The following is a 21,439-nucleotide window of genomic DNA, read 5'->3' as shown; positions in this document are numbered from 1 at the left end:
TCACCTAGTGCTTTCCCAACATTTAACAAGGATTTCGGACTGGGTCTGCCTGATTCTATATCAATATTGCAACACACTAGCTCATATGGAAGAAATGAGAGAGAGAGAGAGGGAGGGAGGGAGGGAGAGAGAGAGAGAGAGAGAGAGAGAGAGAGAGAGAGAGAGAGAGGGAGAGGGAGAGAGAGAGAGACCTGCTAAAATTCATATTAGAATATGGGTTTTGTTTTGTTTTTTCATTTTGAAGTACATGAGTTACCCTATTAAGGAGTAGGGGCATCAAAGCATTAAGTATAGAAATTACTGAATTCCTTTACGGACATATTTGGTACACTGTAGATACTGTCATCATAACTGTTGGTCCAGCAATTCACAACTGGCTCATACTGAGAGGTATAAAGCAGAGGCATTGCATTATCTTTGTCGCCATCTCAATCTCTATCTAATCTCTATCTAATTTCTATCTCTGTATCTCTATCTAACTATTTATCTCATCTTAGAGGCACTGCATTCTGACTTATGAAGTATTACTTAGAACAGGGATGTCAAACTCAAGGCCCGGGGGCCAGATCTGGCCCATGGGATGCTTAGTTCTAGCCTGCAGGGCCACTCTAGAAACAGCGAAAGACTCGCCCGCGGTGCCTCTGCCAGCAAAAATGGAGTTCGGGAGGGCCGAATGGCTTCCTGCTGCCCTCTGCCAAAGAAAACAGAGCTCAACCCACCCACCCACCCACCCACCCCGAGATCCATTTTCATTGGCAGAGGGTGGCAGGAAGCCATCACAGCTGAAAAGATCTCATATTAAGAATTACCTAGTGGCGATATATTGCTGCTCTTATTGTGTCATCAGATAACTGTCCAGCTGCCCTGTTTAGAGTGACCCACTCCCTGCTCCACCAGGGAGCGCAGGAGGACCCCTTGGAGGGTAGAGCTGAGGACTTTGTACAGTATCTGTATGACAAAATCACTCAGATTCAGAAAGACCTGGACTCCGACTGGGTAATTTTGGGGGGATGACTGAGGCAGGTCTTGAGAATGTTATCTAGGATGAGTTTGATCCTGTGACTCCTGAGGACGTGGACAGGATTCTGGGCAGACTGAATGCGACCACATGTTTGTTGGACCCTTGTCCCTCCTGGTTAGTGCTGGCTTCCCAGGAGGTGACGTGAGGCTGGCTTCATTGGGTGAGGGTGACTTCCCCACCACCTTGAAACAGGCGGTGGTGAGGCCTCTCCTCAAGAAGCCTTCCCTGGACCCGGCAGTGTTGGCAAATTATTGTCCGGTCTCCAACCGTCGCTTTGTGGCGAAGGCTGTTGAGAGTGTGGTTGTGCAACAGCTCCCCCAGCACCTGATGAGACGACGTATCTGGATCCATTCCAGTTGGGCTTCAGGCCTGGGTACAGCACAGAAACAGCATTGGTCGCATTGGTCGATGATCTCTGGAGGGCTCGAGACAGGGGTTGCTCCTCTGTCCTGGTCCTATTAGATCTCTCAGCGGCTTTTGATACCATCGACCATGGTATCATGCTGCACCGGTTGGAAGAGTTAGGGGTGGGGGGCACTGTGTTGCGATGGTTCTCTTCCTTTCTCTCCGACCGGTTGCAATCTGTGTTGGCAGTGGGGCAGAAGTCGACCATGAGGCCCCTCATATGTGGGGTGCCACAAGGGTCGGTCCTCTCGCCCCTTTTGTTCAACATTTATGTAAAGCCGCTGGGTGAGATCATCCGTGGTTTCGGGGTGAAGTACCACCAGTACACTGATGACACTCAGTTGTACATCTCCACCCCGGACCACCCCAATGATGCCCTTGAAGTGATGTCCCGGTGCCTGGAGGCCATACAGATCTGGATGGGGAGAAACAGGCTCAGGCTCAACCCATCCAAGACCGAGTGGCTGTGGTTTCCGATGTCCCGATATAGTCAGTTGGCGCCATCACTGACTATTGGGGGCGAATTGCTGGCCCCCACAGAGAGGGCTCACAATTTGGGCGTCCTCCTGGATTCACGGCTGTCTTTAGAAGAGCATTTGACAGCATGACCGGGAGGATTTTTCATCAGGTTTGCCTGATTTGCCAGTTGCGTCCCTTTCTGGATCGGGACTCCTTACTCACGGTCACTCATGCCCTCGTCACTTCCCGCCTGGACTATTGCAATGCTCTCTACATGGGACTCCCCTTGAGGAGCACCCGGAGGCTCCAACTGGCACAGAGTGCGGCTGTGCAGGTGGTTATGGGAGCGACATGGCGTTCCCATGTAACACCAGCTGCACTGGCTCCCGGTGGTCTTCCGGGTGCGCTTCAAGGTTTTGGTTACCACCTTTAGAACACTCCATGGCTTAGGACCTGGTTACTATGGGACCTCCTGCTTCCACCAATAGCCTCCCACCGGCCGGTACGCTCTCATAGAGAGGGGCTCCTCCGGGTGCCATCGGCCAAACAATGTCGACTGGCAGCCCTCAGGGGGAGAGCCTTCTCTGTGGGGGCACCTACTATCTGGAATGAGCTCCCCCCAGAGATACAGAGGATCCCGGATCTGCGCACCTTCCACCGTGCTCTTAAGACCTTTTTATTCCATCAGGCTGGCCTGGCCTAATCTTTTCCCTTTTTCCCTTTTTCAAATGTAAATTTTAATCTGTTTTAAATTATTGGGGTGTTTTAAATTTGGGCCAAAATTGTTTAATTCAGTTTTACTTTGCTTTTAAATTTTGTATTTATGTGTTTTATCTGTGGCTGTTCACCGCCCTGAGTCCTTCGGGAGTAGGGCGGTATATAAATCAAATAAAATCTAAATCTAAATCACAGCTGAAAATGGAGCTCTGGAGACCGTTTTCACTGGCAGAGCGCTTGGGCCACCACAGATGCCTCCGACACGAGTGATGTCAAGCTGGACATTCCCACCCTGGCCACACCCACCCCTGCCCCCAAGGTCACAACTCTGATCACAACCCTGATGCAGCCCTCAATGAAATCAAGTTTGACACTCCTGACTTAGAATAACATATTTAAAAAATCTCTTTTTTTTCATTCCTAGGTATCATCAAAACAGCTTTGCTAAACATGGATCGAGAAAACCGGGAGCAGTACCAAGTAGTCATCCAAGCCAAGGATATGGGAGGTCAGATGGGAGGATTATCAGGAACCACCACGGTGAACATCACATTGACTGATGTCAATGACAATCCACCCCGCTTCCCCCAGAGTATGGGAAAGATACTTTTTTTCCTTATTTAGTTACATCCATAGAACATTTTGGCAATCAAATAATAGGACCTTTATGTACAAATATAGACATGGAAAAGTCAATGGACCTAGCTGAGGGGAAAGGAATGGCTTTTTACAATTAATGTCAACATTAGGCTACAGATCTCTGCAAGCACCAAAAAAAACAGCTAAAGCTCTATTTCATAATGTATTTATCTTCTTTGAATTCACAGATTTCATTAAAAAGGAAATTTAGACCTTATGATTGCCAACATATCTTTAAAATGTTAAGTAACTAGCTACCCTAATGTAGAATTTTATTTTATTCCCTGTTTGCATTGTGGGAAAGCTGTTCCCTACTTTTTTCCTCTATTTTTCAGTTTATTTCTCTGTTTTCTTTAAAAAAAAAAACCTCTATTTTTCTTGTTATTCAAGGCACAGATTAGTTTACATCTTAACTACTGGCAATTACTTATAAGAGTTTTCTTTTCAGCTATTCTGGTGTTGTAATGTACCATTTTAAAGAATCAAAAGAAATCACTTAGGAACCAATTCAAATATAATAGGGAAAATTAGTCCAATTGTTAATCTATGTCTACATCATTTATTTTTGTCTCCTTTTTTCACTAGTTAAATCACCTACATAAGATGCATTTTTTTGGTTCTTATTTTTGCCAAATACTGTGAAAATCACACACAGATCCATAGATCACTTACCCATTTGGGAGAAGGTTGGATTAGAATCCTTTGGCCTGAAATATTTGCTCTCCAGAGGCAAGGAATTCTCCATGCATTGCAAAGCACTACTACCCAAGTAGGCATTGTCAAGTTCTTTTTTCTACAAGGGAAAAAAAAATTCAGGAGAGAAAAGTATGAGAAATGAATTTATTTTTTTTATTTTTTTTCCCCCTGCTGAAGAAATATTCATAATATAGGGCAAATATCAGCCTGTGGGTATGGGGAGCAGGAAATTCCTGTTGACATGAGCTCTTTATAATGTTAGATGCTCTGAAAATGCCCCAAGCTTTGCAGATACTGTAAAACAACAATTCAGAGGCACAATAACAAAACAGTCCCCATCAAAGTATCTGTGGGTCATTTGCAGTGCAGAACATCAGAAGGCGGTCTTTGGTGGTGCTCAGTTTTAATTACTGAAATGTATTGCAGTTTTTACTTGATATCATAAATATTTCTAGTTTCTTCTTTGGGTAAAAATGGCTTCTTATGTTGTGCTAAGAATAAAGAAAAAAAGAGAACAGTTTGGCACAGTGGTGAAAATCAATTTTTTTTACTACTAGTTCTGTGGGCATGGCTTGGTGGGCGTGGCAGGGGAAGGATACTGTAAAATCTTCATTTCCTCACCGCCCTGAGTCCTTCGGGAGAAGGGCGGTATAGAAATGTAATAAATAAATAAATAAATTTCCACCCCACTCCAGGGGAAGGATACTGCAAAATCCCCATTCCCTCCCCATTCCTGGGGAAAGGATATTCTAAAATCTCCATTCCCACCCCACTCTGGGACCAGCCAGAGGTGGTATTTGCGGGTTCTCTGAACTACTCAAAATTTCTGCTACCGGTTCTCCAGAACCTGTCAGAACATGCTGGATTTCACCCCTGGTTTGGCACAGGATGAAATTGGCTTTAAAGAAAAGATAATGGCTATAGATAAAAACCCATGTTGGACTGTGCACCCTTCTCTATCCTAAAAGGTTTGGTCACCTAATGGTTTCTGAATATTTGGCTGTCTGGCAAGCTTGTAAAAAACAAATGAAGTTAAAACAGTTCCCTTTAAGTATAAAGAATATAATCTCCTCAGACTGAAAGAATAAATTGAGCCAGATTCAGATTTCTTCTTTGTGTCACTGATTCATGCTAAATTAGTTGATGTAGTACCATTTCCCTGCCACAGGTAGTGCTGTCGGAATGCCAAGATTCAAAAGCAAGAGCTGTCTCTTTAATCTGCAGCTGCCATTAAATTGCTCAGAGTAAAGTACCGTGTATCATAGTCACCAGTTTGATAATCCTCATGCATCGTACTACTGCAATTAAAGAAGTCTTCCACCAGTTTTTATTTACAGAAACCCCACATTTTAATGCTTGTGCACTTTTCAGTTTGCATAACTAATCATGGAGCTTGCTTGGCAGAGAGATAATGGTGAGGGGGAGGACCCTTTTGTCTTAGATCACATGATTTGCATCAGGATGTTCCCAGATTTGATCCCCAACCTCCCTAAATAGGTAGAGGAAAGATAGTTGTACAGTCTAAAGAGCCACCTGGAAGAGACAAACAATTATGGTGAGTTATTTGTATGGTGAAGATTTATTTAGCCACAAACAAATCTGTAGCCATTTGAGGTTAAGACTAATAATGTCAAGTTAACTATATGGGTTAATGGCATATAATACTCATGTAATACTAAATCCCAGCCCTGCCTAATTCTTTGCAGCCTGTCATGTGAAGCAGGCCACGGATTTGCAGGAAGAAAGTCTTCCCTGTTTTTAAAGGAACTGCAATCTAGTAGTAACTATCGGTGTTTTTACAGGCAACTAACAGGTGTAACAGGAAAATTTAAAGAGATTGTTGAAAAATGCTGAAATAATGTAGTTTTATCATATTTTATTTATCTATATGTTAAATTATTGTATTTTATTCCAATTTCATTTTAAATCATATTTTATTCCAATTGCATTTTAAATTGTATTTTATCCAAGTCCATTTTAAATTGTTTTTAATCAGATTTTAGTAATAATTTGTGTCTGGCACTCTGCACTTTGATATGGCTCAAGGGCCAATCAATAAAGTAAACTAAACTGAAACAATGTTAACTGTGTCTGATGGAATTTTCCATCTCTACCTTTAGGTGCCTATCAATTCAAAATAGGAGAATCTGCACCCCTTAATTCACCAATTGGACGGATAAAGGCTAATGATGCGGATGTGGGTCCAAATGCTGAGATGGAATATAGCATTCTTGAAGGGGATGGCTCGGAAATGTTTGGGATTACAACAGACAAGGAAACACAAGAAGGCATTGTAATTGTAAAAAAGGTGTGTATTCTAAGATGCTTCATTCCAGCTTTTATTGTGACCTGCAAAATGAAGTTTTTAAGAAGTTCTTAAACAAAAGATCTATTGGATTCAGAAACCTAATGAATAATATCAATAGGATTCCTACAGTTGTATGTATGGTCTAATGCAAGATATGTAGTGGGGGGGGGATAATACTTTTTAAGTTTTATAGTGCAGTCCTTGAGCATGTTTTGAATACCTTGGCATGGTCTCTGAAAATATTTTCAGCTAAGCCTGATAGAACGATTGTGGGTTGTTTCAAAATTCTACACTTCAGAGGTATGCAAGGAATATTTTTGCATTCAGTTATTACATTAATTCTCAACATTTCTGCCCCTTCGCATTTGTTTTGAACACAAAGTATTGTTTAAATAATTCCCAATACATTCTAAATTCATGGGAATGTTGTAGAAAAAGCCAGGTTCTCAGGGAATAGATACAAGTGGAAAACATTTCGAACTTGATAAAACTAAACATACATAGACCAAATATAAATGTGCACACACAAACACACACACACACACACACACACATGCAATCTGCACACAAATAAAATTGAAGAGGCAAAATAAAGTGTATTAAAGATAAAAGGGATTTAGCGACTATGGCAGTAAGAGGACTGTATGTCTTATCCAGAAAGATATTCTCATTTTTAATGTGTCTTCTGGATAAAATCCTTAATATATAAAAGATCTTTGGTGACAGTTCTAATTCCACAAGGATAAAGTCATCCATTAAACAGAATCTTGTTGAATCAATCAATTAACAATTCAGAGTGCAGCACATTAAAAATAAGGGAACATAAAATACCCTCCTGTATTTAAACAGTTGATGTGTGCAAATACAGAGCTTTATCTGTTCCATAATTTAAAAGTTATTTAAGGGTAAAGAAGAACAAGGTTTACAAGATGCAGCTCTCTTATTTTGTAAATTTAGCTCTATTAATCTCTACATAAAAGAGAGCAAAATGTTCTTTAGGCTGTAATTACTCAAAACCTCAGGAGAGAAATACAGTATTTTTTTTCCATATCCCAGATTCACACACTGATTTAAAAAAAAAAGAGGGAAAAACTAAACCCTGAAAGCAATAAATAAATAATAACAAGGAGCAGTAGTAGAAAAATGAAAAATGAACTATCATTTCAAGCATTTCATTTAACGGATCATAGATTTGCTTCCAGTCTTACACTGGCATTTCTCATAAGGGTGGTATACTTTAAAATTTTCACTATAAACTAATTAGATCCCTTCCAGTTATCCACTGAATCTGGAAATCCATATGAGAATGTCAAAGGTAAATTAAAGCTTGAGTTATAAAGCTGAAGAGCAGAATGCCACCAAGGGGAAAAAAAAGAACCTTGAGATGGATTGATGACAAAACCATAATTTGCATCTGAATACTCAAGTATTTTTTATGGGTGACTTGTTCTTATTTCATTATCATTTAAAACTAATTACACCTTTTATGTCCTTTTGAACAATCACCAAGCCCTTTGGCATTGTACACTATGATACAGAATAAAATTATAATATGGCCTTAGAGTTGACTAGAAAGACCATATTAGCATTATATTTATAATTTCAGCAAGCTTTCAATCCTAATTGAACATTACTGGCATCTGTCTTGGGCAAGCTGGTCTATTCTAATTGATTTAGCTTTTTATATATGTTTTAGTCTGTTGTGACTTGTCTAAAGTCTTTTGATTGAGGTGAGTTATAAAAATTGTATCATAAATAAACAATGTTATAAGAAAGTTAATAGATAATAAACCATGTCCTGCCTGCTTTTTTTTTTTTTTTTTTAAGGATTCTGTAACTCCCTTCCTGCTAAAGGTATGGCCATGGAATTTCACTGACATATTTTTCAGAGTATCTCTATTGTGACAGCTGACTCCAAGGCCCAGGAGATACAACAAAATTAATTTGGCTAATATATTTCCACATTGCCCTATCATTTGTTGAATGTCCCCAGTGGAGACTCTTCAGAATCCATTCTAGCATTGAAATCCTCAGCCCTGTGGATTTCTAAACCTATCGTAAGACTTCCATTTGTGCTTCATCTGCAGTAACTGTTCTTGTGAAGGCTAAATATGAAATATGGTTGCTTGAATACCAGAGGCCCTGCCGGCCTGTGAATTTTAGTTAATGATTTGAATCATATGCATATACATTTATAAGGTTCATAAATGAAAAAAAAAAGCATTTAATTACCCTGAAATGAAAGTGGAGCCAAATCCAAGTATATATCCAATTTTTTTAGACGGTACAAAATGTTGAAGGATCCAATCTGGGTCAGTTTTTTTGTTGTGATTGGATCCTGCAACATTATCCTTGGACATGTATATTTGTCTTCATTGTGTACAAAGAGTTGTTTACTTTAAAGTCCTTGCTGTCTAAGTTGATGCCCCTGGTATTCAAGATGTGCCAAGAAGACACATGTTCCATTTATTTATTAGATTTGTAAACTATTGAATGTCGGGGCTCACACTAGCTTATAATAATGAAACAACAATAAGCTAATAAAATACAAAACCAAAACATAGTAAACATGTTATTTTGATAAAACCAAATGATAAAGCCATGTACTGTAGTCACACAGATACCCTCTCAAACCTGGATGTCATCCCTCAAATGCCCTGGGGAATAGTCTAGTCTTCACCTCTTTAACACCAAAGTACAGAGATCAGTCTGACTTCTCCACCCGAATTGAATGTCCCCACCAAGAAACATTGTCTTGGACCCCCATCATATACCAGGGATATCTCCAAATGGGATCCTTATACTGAGACTTATACATACCAATTGGTGAAGTTATGTAGGGCTATAAAGAATTCCAACACTTTGAATAGATCCCAGAAACTGACTGAGGAAGTCAGTCAGTGGAAGCCAATCTAGCACTCTCCTAATGGTGATGGCAACATAAGTGATTGGTGCCAGCTGCTACTGCATACGGCACAAAGTAGGGCACCAAGGATATTTAATTCAATACATTTGTTTTGCCATGGAGATTGATAGCCTCAATTAAATAATTATTTCATCAGCCTTATCTTTCTTCCTTAACCTTAATTCTAAACCTAACCCTTCTTTAACAAAGATTAAAAATAGCTGGTTGCTGATGTTTACCTGAATGCATGAGGGTAAGAACTGAGTAATGGATGCTTATGTACATCCCATTCCCTCCGCCTATCTTTTAATTCATATTATTGTACTTTCATTGTTGATTTTTATTGTTTCATTGCTTTTGTTATGTTTATATATTTTTTAATCATTTCTCTTTTCCGCTTTAACTGTTGTAAGCTGTTCAGAGTAGCCCCATGGCGAGCTGGGAGGCCAATAAATTTAACAAATAAATAATTCAAATTTCAAATTTCAAATCTTAATTGTCACTGTACAACATATGTACAATGAGATTGGTTGAGCTCCCTAGTGCACCCACCCCAACACAATACAACTCACAGTGAAAACAGAAAATCCCTAGCCCAATAAATCATATTAACAAAACACCCAGTTTTGTTAATTGGAAATAAATATTTCCAATGTCTCCACATGCCTGGGCACTTCAGAGATCTAAGCTAAAGATTAAAAAAAGGCTCAGGAGTGTTTTTGGCTGATAGAAAAAGGCTCTCAAGTGTTGTTGTCTGATAAGGAGAGATTCAGAGTCAGAGGGTGATTTGTCAGCGTGTATTTTTTTTACCAACCTTTTCCAAACCTTAGCACAAACACACAAGCATATTTAAAAGTAGCCTTTCAGCCTTGAAATAAGCAAGTTGAACAGGATAACAAACTGAACAAGCAGTGTTTAGGACTAATAATGATGTCCCCTTCATGATTACCACTAGAATTACTAAAAGAGTTTTTTTTTTTTTTTTTAAAGGTTCATGTACTGAATGCTTAACATAATTAAACTAGCTGGCAAAACACTACATCCCTGAGAAGACATAAGGTGTACATATTATTTTCTGAAAATAAGAGTTTTATATATTTGTTATCATATGCAGGAGGCTATTGTCTAATTATACCTGTCACACACATATTTCCACTTCCAAAAGCAGTAGGAATTTGTTCAATTGTTGGAAGAAATGTCCATCTGGGTTCAGTTCCAAGTGGGGAAAAAGACACTGGATTCATGGAAGTTGCTTGGAAAGAAGATTTATTGATGAACAGGATCACATGGCTTGAGTTCCTGAGCAGAATCACATGGCCTGGATTCCTGAGCAGAAAAAAAGGGGGCGAGATGCTGAGAGTGCCTTGGTTTTATGCCCTCTGTTGGGCATTGTCTTTTAGCTTGTATTCTGATTAGTTGTCAGACTCCCATGGGGCCATGCAGGGGTAACTCTGTAGGCTGTGTTTTGAGTCCAAGTTTGGTTGAGCCTTGCTGGGTGGTGATGTAATGAAAGGACTTTGGGCAATTCCTTATATAGCTCTGCCTGAAGGAGGTTATGTAGGATAGACTGGCCCAGGCCTTAATGGCCCATTAACAAAGGTGGGGGGCTGAGTTTCTGCTTCTATTTAGGGGAAATATTCTGCCTAGTGGACAAGTAACGGGTGAGCTCCCGTTACTTGTCCCAGCTTATGCTAACCTAGCAGTTCGAAAGCACATAAAAAATGCAAGTAGAAAAAATAGGGACCACCTTTGGTGGGAAGGTAACAGCATTCCATGCGCCTTTGGCGTTTAGTCATGCTGGCCACCTGACCACGGAGACATCTTCAGACAGCGCTGGCTCTTCGGCTTTGAAATGGAGATGAGCACTGCCCCCTAGAGTCGGGAACGACTAGCACATATTTGTGAGAGGAACCTTTACCTTTACCTTATTCTGCCTTTTTAGTATATCCTAAAATATTTCATTTTTCTAGGAGAGGGATGGGTTTTAACTTCGAACACATTCAAATAACTTATGCATCTTTATTTACAAACTCACTGAACTCACTGCAGATGTGTTATTTTCTCGCAGATGTTTCATTATCAAAATTAGGTAACATCATTAGTGTACTGATGACGTTACCTAGTTTGGGTAATGAAATGTCTGCGAGAAAACAACCAAGCTCACAGAGCACCAATGACCTCTCATTTCAACCCTGAGCTACAAATATTCTCTTGTATCAGTTATTATCTGAACAGATAAAGTTCACTGATGAGAAACATAAAGACTTTTAATCATTAAAAAGTTTGCCTGTAACACATCAGTTTACCAAAATCTGCTGAAACTTATATGGCAACCTCCTTGGTTCCTGGTTTTCTACTTTGATTCTCTTCTACACTCCTAGTATAAAACTCGAAATAGTGCTTTTCACTGATGGTACTATAACGATTACCTACTACCAAGCATACAGGTCATCCACAAACCTAGTAGATGCCATTAAGGCTGATGCACAATAATCTTGTGGAAAGCAAAAGCCATTAAGGCAAATTCCTTCAGCTTCTTCTAGAAACATTAATTCACCATCAGCACTTGTTAGTAAGCAATCAGAAGATGGTTATCATTTTGCTTGCTGATAGCATTTCTGCTGCACCAATTTACTGAATATTACACTTGATTGCTTTTGACTGCACAGTATACTATTTGGGGGGCTGTGCTTTTAAGGAAAAGAAAGGGCCATTCCAAACGAACGCTATGTTTTCTCATTTGTGAGGGAAATGTTCTGTTATGGCAAGGAAGCTGATAGTCTTTTGCAAGCCTATATGGGAATGTTCCTTTCAGAAAAGATGGGAAAGTGTGAATTTGAACTCCTGCCAGCATGCACTCTTGATCTACTGTAAATTAAGTGTGTCAACATCATTCTGTTGACTTAAACAAAGCTGATGCCATTAACACCTTGCTAAAAGTGAAATGGTGTTTGTGCTTCCGATAAGAAGATGAACCTCTCACTATTTTGCATCATATCCCAGCAGATTCTGGATGCTGACAATCTTTGCCACAGATAGGATTAAAGTTGTCATGAGTAATGGACCAGTTTTGTTGTTTCAGAATCTTAATACAGTAAGGATAGTTTCTCTATTCCAAATGGAGATGTTTTAACAAGTCAGAGATGAGGAACACCTTTATCTTAAATCAGAGTTTTCAGAGGGGGGGGATTACAGATGTATTGTAGGTGTTTGCATATACCTGCACAATTCATGAAATACTGAATAGAATGGAAATAATCAGCTGTGCAGCATGGCCCATCAGGTGTTCAATTACACCTTTATACTGCTTGCTAGTGATTACAAAAGCAAGTCTGATTAGCCTTAGGCATCTCTTTATTTCCAAATTGAGCCTTTAGACTGCACATCCATCAATTTATAATGACAAAGAGATGATTGTTAGGGAATGGTCATTAAAGTCTTCTTTGATTATAGTCAAAACAAACATTTATGTTTTCCAAGTTGTATTCAAGGGAGGTTCATTCCGAATTGGACTGCAAACCTTGAGATTAAATTATTCTTTCTGGATGCTTTCTCAAAATTCTTCTTAATATATACGTATATATATATTTCTCTTCTTAGGCTTTGGATTTTGAAAAGCGGAGACAGTTTACTCTGAAAGTGGAAGCCAGCAATCCACATGTGGATCCCAGATTCCTCTATCTGGGACCCTTCAAGGACATTACTACTGTCAGAATTCAAGTAGACGATGTGGATGAACCTCCAATCTTCAGCAGACCAGCTTATATATTAGAAGTAAAGGAAGATGTCCCGATAAATACCGTCATAGGAGCTGTAACAGCCCGGGATCCTGACAGTGCAAAGAACCCCATCAAGTAAGCATACAGACCAGAGATCTCTAACTGGCAAGGGTCAGTTGAGAAGGCAGTGGTATACAAACATGATGAGAAAATTGTATTGTAGTAAAGGGAGACCAGAAAGCATGTGCCATTGTACACAAGTGCTTTGGTAAAATGACTTAGTGTGGACATACAAAAAGTGAACTGGATTCCCCCTCCCCCTTTCAATATATGTGGGAACATAAAAGTGAGACAAAACACTAAAGTCACACCAGTGGTGGTTTTCAAATTTTTTTACTACCGGTTCTGTGGGTGTGGCTTGGTGGGCATGGCATGGTTGGTGGGCATGGCTTGGTGGCCGTGGCAGGGGAAGGTTACTGTAAAATCTCCATTCCCACCCCAATCCAGGGGAAGGTTACTGCAAAATCCCCATTTCTTCCCGATCAGCTGGGACTCAGGAGGCAGAGAATAGATGGGGGAGGGGCGAGTCAGAATTTTACTACTACCGGTTCTCTGAACTACTCACAATTTCCACTACCAGTTCTCCAGAACTGGTCAGAACCTGCTGAAACCCACCTCTGAGTCACACATTACGGCCGTGATGGCGAACCTATGGCATGCATGCCAGCTGTGGGCAGCAAGCCCTTCCTGTGGGCACGCGAGCTGTCACTTCCTTCCTTCCTTCTTTTCTGTGACTTGCCATCTTGGGAAGCAAATAAGAAATTAAATTATAATTAAATTATAGGTAGTCCTCGACTTATGACCACAGTTGAGCCCCAAATTTTGGTTGCTAAGTGAGACATGTTAAGCCCCATTCTTTCCTGGCAGAAATGTTAGGCGAATCACTGCAGTTGTTAAGTTAGTAACACAGTTGTTAGGTGAATCTGGCTTCCCCATGGACTTTGCTTGTCATTGCATAATGAAAGAAACTCTTGTTGCTGTGGGAAACAATTGGAATTTTAAAAAACGAAAAGAGAGATGTCACGGAGGTCATTAAAAAGAGAAGGATGACTTAAGGACTTAAGGTATAAATTCTAAAAAGTATAATATATAAAATGTAAAATTTATAAGAACTATATGATATTGATTTGTGAGTAGATATTATTATAATTTAAATAAGGATATAACATAGGATAGTGATGTAGATAAATAGAATTTTTGTAAATATGATTGTTGTGAAAGAAATTGATACTGATATGGAAAACCTGTTATAAGAGTAAATACGTGTTTTGTATTTTAAAGTTTGGAAAGTTCAATAAATAGTATTTTTTTAAAAAAATAAATAAAAAGAGAAGGATGAAAATGGAGAGAGATGTATAAAAATAGACTCAGACAAAATAAACAAAGTTAGGGACAAAGAAAGAAAAAAATATGCTAGAAGAAAGATGAAGGAAACGGGTTGTGTTTCCGTGCAAGCTGCATGCCTGCAATAAAATGTGATCTGAAAGGACCTTTTTGTACAACGTTATTTTGTACCTTCCGAGATCTATAACGGCTGCTCTGTGCTAACAATACTTCCATCTTCCCCCACCAGTGCATACCCTATTTCAAGTGTAAATGCTAGCTCTAACTTTTCCTCTCAGCTTGAGGGAGGACGCAATTAGACCATTATATGTAGTACTTGTCACTTATTTGTCAGTTTCCTTTGACAGTTAGGAATAAAACCTTCAGACACCGGGTGTTACATTGAAAACCCTCAATTTTTCCCTTCTTAACTGTAGCTTTAAAAAGAAAAATCTAATCATGGAGCACTGTCAGTTTGAAAGTCCTTTGATCTCCCATTAAAGAATGTTTCATAATGGCATTATGAAAATGCTTAGTGAGAAGGGGGGGGGGGAATGCCACTCACATACACGTCTTGTCGACCCAGAAATCTATTCAACTTGCAAGTCGCATTAAACATGAGGGTGCTGTATTTAAAAAAGCAATTAAGAGAAGATCTCCAAGGAACCAGATTTGTAAAAACCTGCTTTTGGCAGGAACAGATTTGAGTAACATGTACGTTAGTCAATAGAATAGCATTTTAGTTGCCATCTCCCACATCTACTTAGTTGCTGAATGTTTTTTTCAGGCATAAATAGCATGATGTACTATTAGAAATGACAGTTTCTAGTCATAGGTGCAATGAGCTCCTTGTCCTTTGGCTCAAGGAGCATCGCTATGAAGGAAAAACACTGAATGACAATATTTTACTTCGTTTATCAAGGCGCTCATAGAATGCAGCAATCTGAGCTTGAATAAACTGGCCAATACAACTATATGTAATGGACATATAGATAAGCTTTGCTTACTGACTGCCTCATTTAGTAACTGTTCAGAGTTATAACAGTGTTAGAAAAAAAAAATAGCTGCGTGACCCAACCCTTGCATCTACGATGGTTGTGGCATCCCAGTCATAACCAGCTGGCAACAAGCAGAATTAAGGGACATCATGGAAGCACAGGAAGTCCTTGACTTGCGGCCACAAGGGAGCCCAGAATTTATGTTGCTAAGTGAGATAGTGATTAAGTGAGTTTTGCCCCCTTTTACGACTTTTCTTGCCACATGTGTTAAGCGAATTGCAATAGTTGTTAAATTAGTAACACGGTTGTGAAGTGAATCTGGCTTCCCCATTGACTTTGCTCATCAGAAGGTCGCAAAAAAGGTTCACACAATCCCGGGACACTGAAATGGTCATAAATATGAACCAGTTGTCAAGCTTCCAAAAGTAAATCATGTGACCATGGGGATGCTCAACGGACATAAGTGTGAAAAATTGTCAAAAGGCACTTTTTTCCATGCTGTTGTAACCTTGAGCGGTCACTAAATGAATTGTTGTTTATCAAGGATTACCTGTAAAAGTATATGTCACGATTTCCTGATGTTTCCTTAAGGGCTGAATGAGGGGTGATGATATAAGTCTATCATTGTAGTGTGATTTTCCACTTAGCGACCATAGTGCTTAGTGACACAGTTGCCGATTTCATTTGTGGTTGCTAAGCATGGACTTAGTACAATACATGTAATATAATATAGATTGCTGGAACAAAGGTATGATTCAGACTTCAATCCACTTGTCTACTTTTTTTATCTGCTTGCTAGCTACAGTTGAGATCAGTGGTGAAATCCAAATTTTTTTACTACCGGTTCTGTGGGTGTGGCTTGATGGGCGTGGTGTGGCTTGATGGGTGTGGCAAGGAAAGGATACTGCAAAATCTCCATTCCCACCCCACTCCAGGGGAAGGATACTGCAAAATCCCCATTCCCTCCCTACTCCTGCGGGAAGGATATTGCAAAATCTCCATTCTCACCCCACTCTGGGATCAGCCAGAGGTGGTTAGCTGGTTCTCCGAACTTCGCAAAATGTCCGCTGCTGGTTCTCCGAACTGCTCAAAATTTCCTCTACCGGTTCTCCAGAACCTGTCAGAACTTGCTAGATTTCACCCCTGGCTGAGATGCTGCTTGATTCAGTAAGACTCAACTTACTTAAAAAGGAGGGAAAAAACATTTTAAGAACATTTACTTCATAAAGTATAAGTGAACCAAAACAATGACACTTTCATTACTAGTCTATTCACAATGACCCTGTTTTGCCCCCACTCCCTACAAAAAAAAATGAATAGGGTGACAGTCAATCTCATCACAGGAAAAATGTTGCTCCACATATTTGTGGCCAAAATCAAAGCCAACATTAAACTCTGAATGAGATGTGAACTTTGTCATAGTCATTTACAATGGAATCTATGCCTGAAAGGAAATCTCAATCAGAATAAAAACATGAAGATAAGAACCAGCTCAAGTGAAATTTAGTCCTTCAGATGTGATCAAAAATGTCTCTCCAGCATCGTGGGGGAAAAAATGTAATTGAAACACTGAAACAAGGATAAGAAGATGATAATCAGCATATAAATTAATGGCTGTTCCTGAAATTTACTGACCAGATGCTGTCTCAACATTCCCCAATCATTTGTCTTGTCTGTGCACTCCAAGTACAGCAAAGCTTTGCGCCATTGCAAATTATATCTTCCAATTTAACCATTTCCCAGGATTTAAAAAGAATAAAATTCTGCAGTCTGACAGACACACATAGTAATTTATAAAATGTACAAACAAGTTTGATGTCGTCAGCTTAATTCTTAATAGGCTATGATCTTTTCAGTCATAGTCACCAGCAGCTCAACCAAATTAGCAGTCTTTGACCAAAAGAGACCTAGGATTCTTTAAACAGGATGAAATTAGTGACAGGATAGCGGATCAAATGTATCCTCTAGATCAGGGGTCCCCAACCTCTGGTCCGTGAACCAGTACTCGGCCATGAAACCACACCCCTTCCAGTCCATGGAAAAATCTCTCTCCATGGAACCGGTCCCTGGTGCCCAAATGTTTTGGGGCCGCTGCTCCAGATCAAGATCTACAATACAATTGGAATATATATTTAATTGTTGCAAATCTGCTTTTCCTCTTTTTCCATCTCTTAATGTAAAAAAAAAAAAAACCAAAATCAATATTTTCTCAAACTTATAGTTTTTTTCTATAGTAATTCTAAATCTTTAAATTCTGTGCCCCGTGGTGGTTTATTTCAATCATCATCATTAATGTAAAAGAAAAAGGAGCATAGGGAGGAAATAAGACAGCACCTTTCTTATTATTGATTAGTTCCTAGGCAAGATGAAAGATAAGTTTTTTGCTTTTTTTTCCCCCTGCCTAACTTTACTGAGAGATAGATCCTATGTTCCTATTGCTTCTTCGGGGTCACCATTAAGAGCTTATCCACTTGTTATGTTAATCATTTGAATAGGAATTACTTCCCAATTTTTTTTCAATTAAATACAAGGCAGGGAAAAATCAACAGTGGGATCATAGAGAAAGAAGTTTAAACTTTCCCTTATTTATTTATTTATTTATTTATTTATTTATTTATTTATTTATTTATTTATTTGTTCAATTTATATGCCACCTTTCTCCAAAGACACAGGGTGGCTTAGCTATGAACTTATTAAAGAATCAGTCTTTCACACATTAACAGAAAAATCCTCCATTGCCAGATAAAAAGACATCCTATGCAGTGGTGGGTTGCCCCCAGTTTGGACTGGTTCTATAGAACCGGTAGTAAAACCAGTGGGAGGCTCCGCCACTGACCCTGACATCATGAGAAGCAATCTGCGCATGTGCAGAAGCAAGGTGTGCACGCGAGCAAAGGGATCGTGCAATGCGCGATCCCGTTGCCAACCGGTAGTAAAGGTAAATAGAGCCCACCCCTTATCCTTTGGTACTTATCAAACTTTCAATAGAAGAGAATATAGTTAACTTGGGTTTGAATTGTGGTATCCTTGATGCTCTCTGAGTTTGCTTGCAAAAGTGTGAGTACAATAGAACATAGAACAATAGAGTTGGAAGGGACCTTGGAGGTCTTCTAGTCTAACCTCCTGCTCGACCATATATATCATTTCAGACAAATGGTTGTCTGAAGTGTAGGGTGGGCTCCCTATTTATATACAGTAGCTTGTCCTACTGGTGGCGTGAGGGCGTGGTTTTCCCTTTGATAATTTCTTGATTTTCTGCTTGATTGTTAATCCTTTAGTATCTAGATATAGGAGCTGTAAAGGCTATGTTCTGGTGGTTTTTGTTCTTAATTTTTTTTTCCACAAGTGAGCTTTTTTTTTTTTTTTGCAACTGTTAGCAATTGTTTTATACCTGTGAACATCCTGTGATACACATGTGAGCAGCCTAGACCAGATAATTCCAAAATGCTAGGGAATTCCTGGAAGCTTGGCATTCAGACAAATCAGTCACCTTAACCCCATGAGCCATGGTGGCACAGTGGTTAGAATACAGTACTGCAGGCTATTTCTAATTATTGCCGGCTGTCTGCAATTTGGCAGTTCGAATCTCACCAGGCTCAAGGTTAACTAAGCCTTCCATCCTTTCAAGGTCGGTAAAATGAGGACTCAGATTGTTGGGGGAAATATGCCAGCTCTGTAAACAGCTTAGAGAGTAAAGCACTGTGAAGCAGAATATACATCTAAGTGCTATTGCTATTGCTAATGAAACATCTACAAGCAGACATCCAAGGCCAGAGAGCACCAAGGACTACACACAACCAAACTTCTTCTTCATTTAATTTTCATGCACCTACAACATGACTCTTAATAATTTGGTTAAAATTTTACATAACTAAGCTATTCCCACCCACTTCTCCTCTTTTAGAGCCTGTCTTGTCATAGCACTGATTATTAGACTCCCTGTTCAACAGAAACGGCTCTTTGATAGGGCTGCCATAGTATAAGATCAACTGCGTGAAAGAAAGTGAGGCTAGTAGTGACTCAGCTGCAATCGGCTTTATAAAGCCACCCACATCAATCTAGTGACCCCAAGCAGCTAGCACTGCATAAAATATTAAAAACAGGGGAAATGAAAGAAATGCAATAGAATGCAACGCAGTTAGGGGCTGCAGGCAAAATTCTCCCTTAACAAATCGTAAAAATATACATAATGGTTTCCATGACCATCCTGACCCCAGAACCCAAGACAAAAGCTAGGACTTCCTTCCAAAAAGCTAGCAGGGTAAAAGCTCTCTGAATCTCAGGGGGAAGACTATTGCAGCTGAGAAGGCAAATGAAGCACAGCAAGCACTATGTACCAGGGGTGCTATTCAGCAGGTTCTGACAGGTTCTGGAGAACCAGTAGTGGAAATTTTGAGTAGTTCGGAGAACCGGCAAATACCACCTCTGGCTGGCCCCAGAGTGGGGTGGGAATGGAGATTTTGCAATATCCTTCCCCCAAAAGTGGGGAGGGAATGGGGATTTTGCAGTATCCTTCCCCTGGAGTGGGATAGGAATGGAAGTTTTGCAGTATCCCTCCCCTGCCACACCCACCAAGCCATGCTCACAGAACCAGTAGTAAAAAAAATTGAATTCCACCACTGCTATGTATGCTGACAGTCATAAAATACAAGTAGCCCTCGACTTACAACCACAATTGAGGCCAACATTTCTGTTCTTAAGTGAGACATTTGCTAAGTGAGTTTTGCCCCCTTTCCTTGCCACAGCTGTTAAGTGAATCACTCCAATTGTGAAGTTAGTAACAAGGTGGTTCAGTGAATCTGGCTTCCCTATTGACTTTGCTTGTCAGAAGGTCGCAAAATCCAGGGATCACGTGACCCCGGAGACAATGCAACTGTCATAAATATGAGTTAGTTGCCAAGCATCTAAATTTTGATTGCATGATCACGGAGATGTGGCAATGGTCGTAAGTGTGGAGAATGGTTGTAAGTCGTTTTTTTTCAGTACCGTTATAACTTCGAACAGTCACTGAATGAACTGTTGTAAATCGAGGACTATCTGTACTGCTTTTAATCTGATGCAAGATAGATAAAAGTCCTAATGGTGGGTTTGAGGGCTGATTAAGAATGGCATTGGCTATTCCTGTCCTTGAGACCTAGTTAGTATACCATGGAATGAATGAATGAATGAATGAATGAATGAATGAATGAATGAATGAATGAATGAATGATCTTTATAACTTTAAGCTTTCTGAAAGCTTCACTGTTTCCCTTAAAGAATGGAACCAGCCTCTGTTGTGATTGCCAAAAATACTTTAAAATTCTTATTTAAAAGGAGCTCTAATTAGCAGTATTACCTTTTAAAGTGTTTTGGTAGCTTTATTTTCCTCTTTATGGATTATTGCAAGCTGCCTAGAAGTCATATGAATGAGTGAGTGAGTGAATGAATGAATGAATGAATGAATGAATGAATGGTTTCAGTGGGCTGAATGATAGCTTATAAATTTGTAGTGCCTGCAAGCCAGCAACTCCTTCCTGAATAGCCATCATCTGCCACATAATCACTATGAATTTCTGGAATAACATATGGAATAAGGGCTCCTGAAACATGACACAGCCTCACATGTTCCCATTACTGCAGTGTCTGGCACATTTGTATTACAGATTCACCACCTGTTATTCCCACACTCCTTCTGCAATTATGTCCTAATGAAATTCAAAACAGTTGGATTGCTACTTTTAATTTATTGTAATTGGTATTGCTGTAGATACATAATCACTGTACGATCTTGTAATGCCTATCAATTGGAGAGTTTTAAAACATTGTGACTTTCCTTTCAGTTTATCTTGGACCTAGGAGTAGAGAAAAGACTTAACAAGCCAGGAATTAGTGCTTATCCTTCATTTCTGCTTTTTTTTTTTTTTTTTTGGTATCATGTCAGGCAACTAATTTTTGAGGGGAGAGGTTACATTTCAATCCAATCATAAATGTACGAGCAAACATAGATTTTTTTTTAAAGAAAAGGACCCCTCTGTTTCTGAAGCTGTAGTGTCATGCATGTGCTTCAGCCCTAAACACGTTATGTATCTCGGTGTTATACTTGATCAAGTGATAAGTATGGGTATCATGACTTTGTATTAAGTGACATGAACTGCAATTGTACCATGTTTCCCCGAAAATAAGACCCTAACATATTTTTTGAACCCTATA

At 39.6% G+C, this 21,439-nt stretch overlaps 1 protein-coding gene across 2 annotated transcripts in view; it reads left to right on the top strand.

Moving 5' to 3' along the window:
- The window catches only part of LOC139316026 (cadherin-6), an 80,610-nt gene that overhangs the window by 47,531 nt on the left and 11,640 nt on the right, over positions 1–21,439 (top strand). For both annotated transcript variants that reach the window (XM_070942573.1, XM_070942572.1), the window contains 3 exons: positions 3,027–3,194; positions 6,058–6,245; positions 12,751–13,004. In XM_070942573.1, coding sequence (XP_070798674.1) covers positions 3,027–3,194; positions 6,058–6,245; positions 12,751–13,004 — 610 coding nt within the window. The remainder of the gene's footprint in view (positions 1–3,026; positions 3,195–6,057; positions 6,246–12,750; positions 13,005–21,439) is intronic.

This window comes from Pituophis catenifer, unplaced genomic scaffold (assembly GCF_029215685.1).
Source record: "Pituophis catenifer annectens isolate HBS135680 unplaced genomic scaffold, rPitCat1.0.hap2 SCAF_3, whole genome shotgun sequence".
Taxonomy (NCBI): domain Eukaryota; kingdom Metazoa; phylum Chordata; class Lepidosauria; order Squamata; family Colubridae; genus Pituophis; species Pituophis catenifer.
This window is presented reverse-complemented; position numbering and strand designations above follow the sequence as displayed.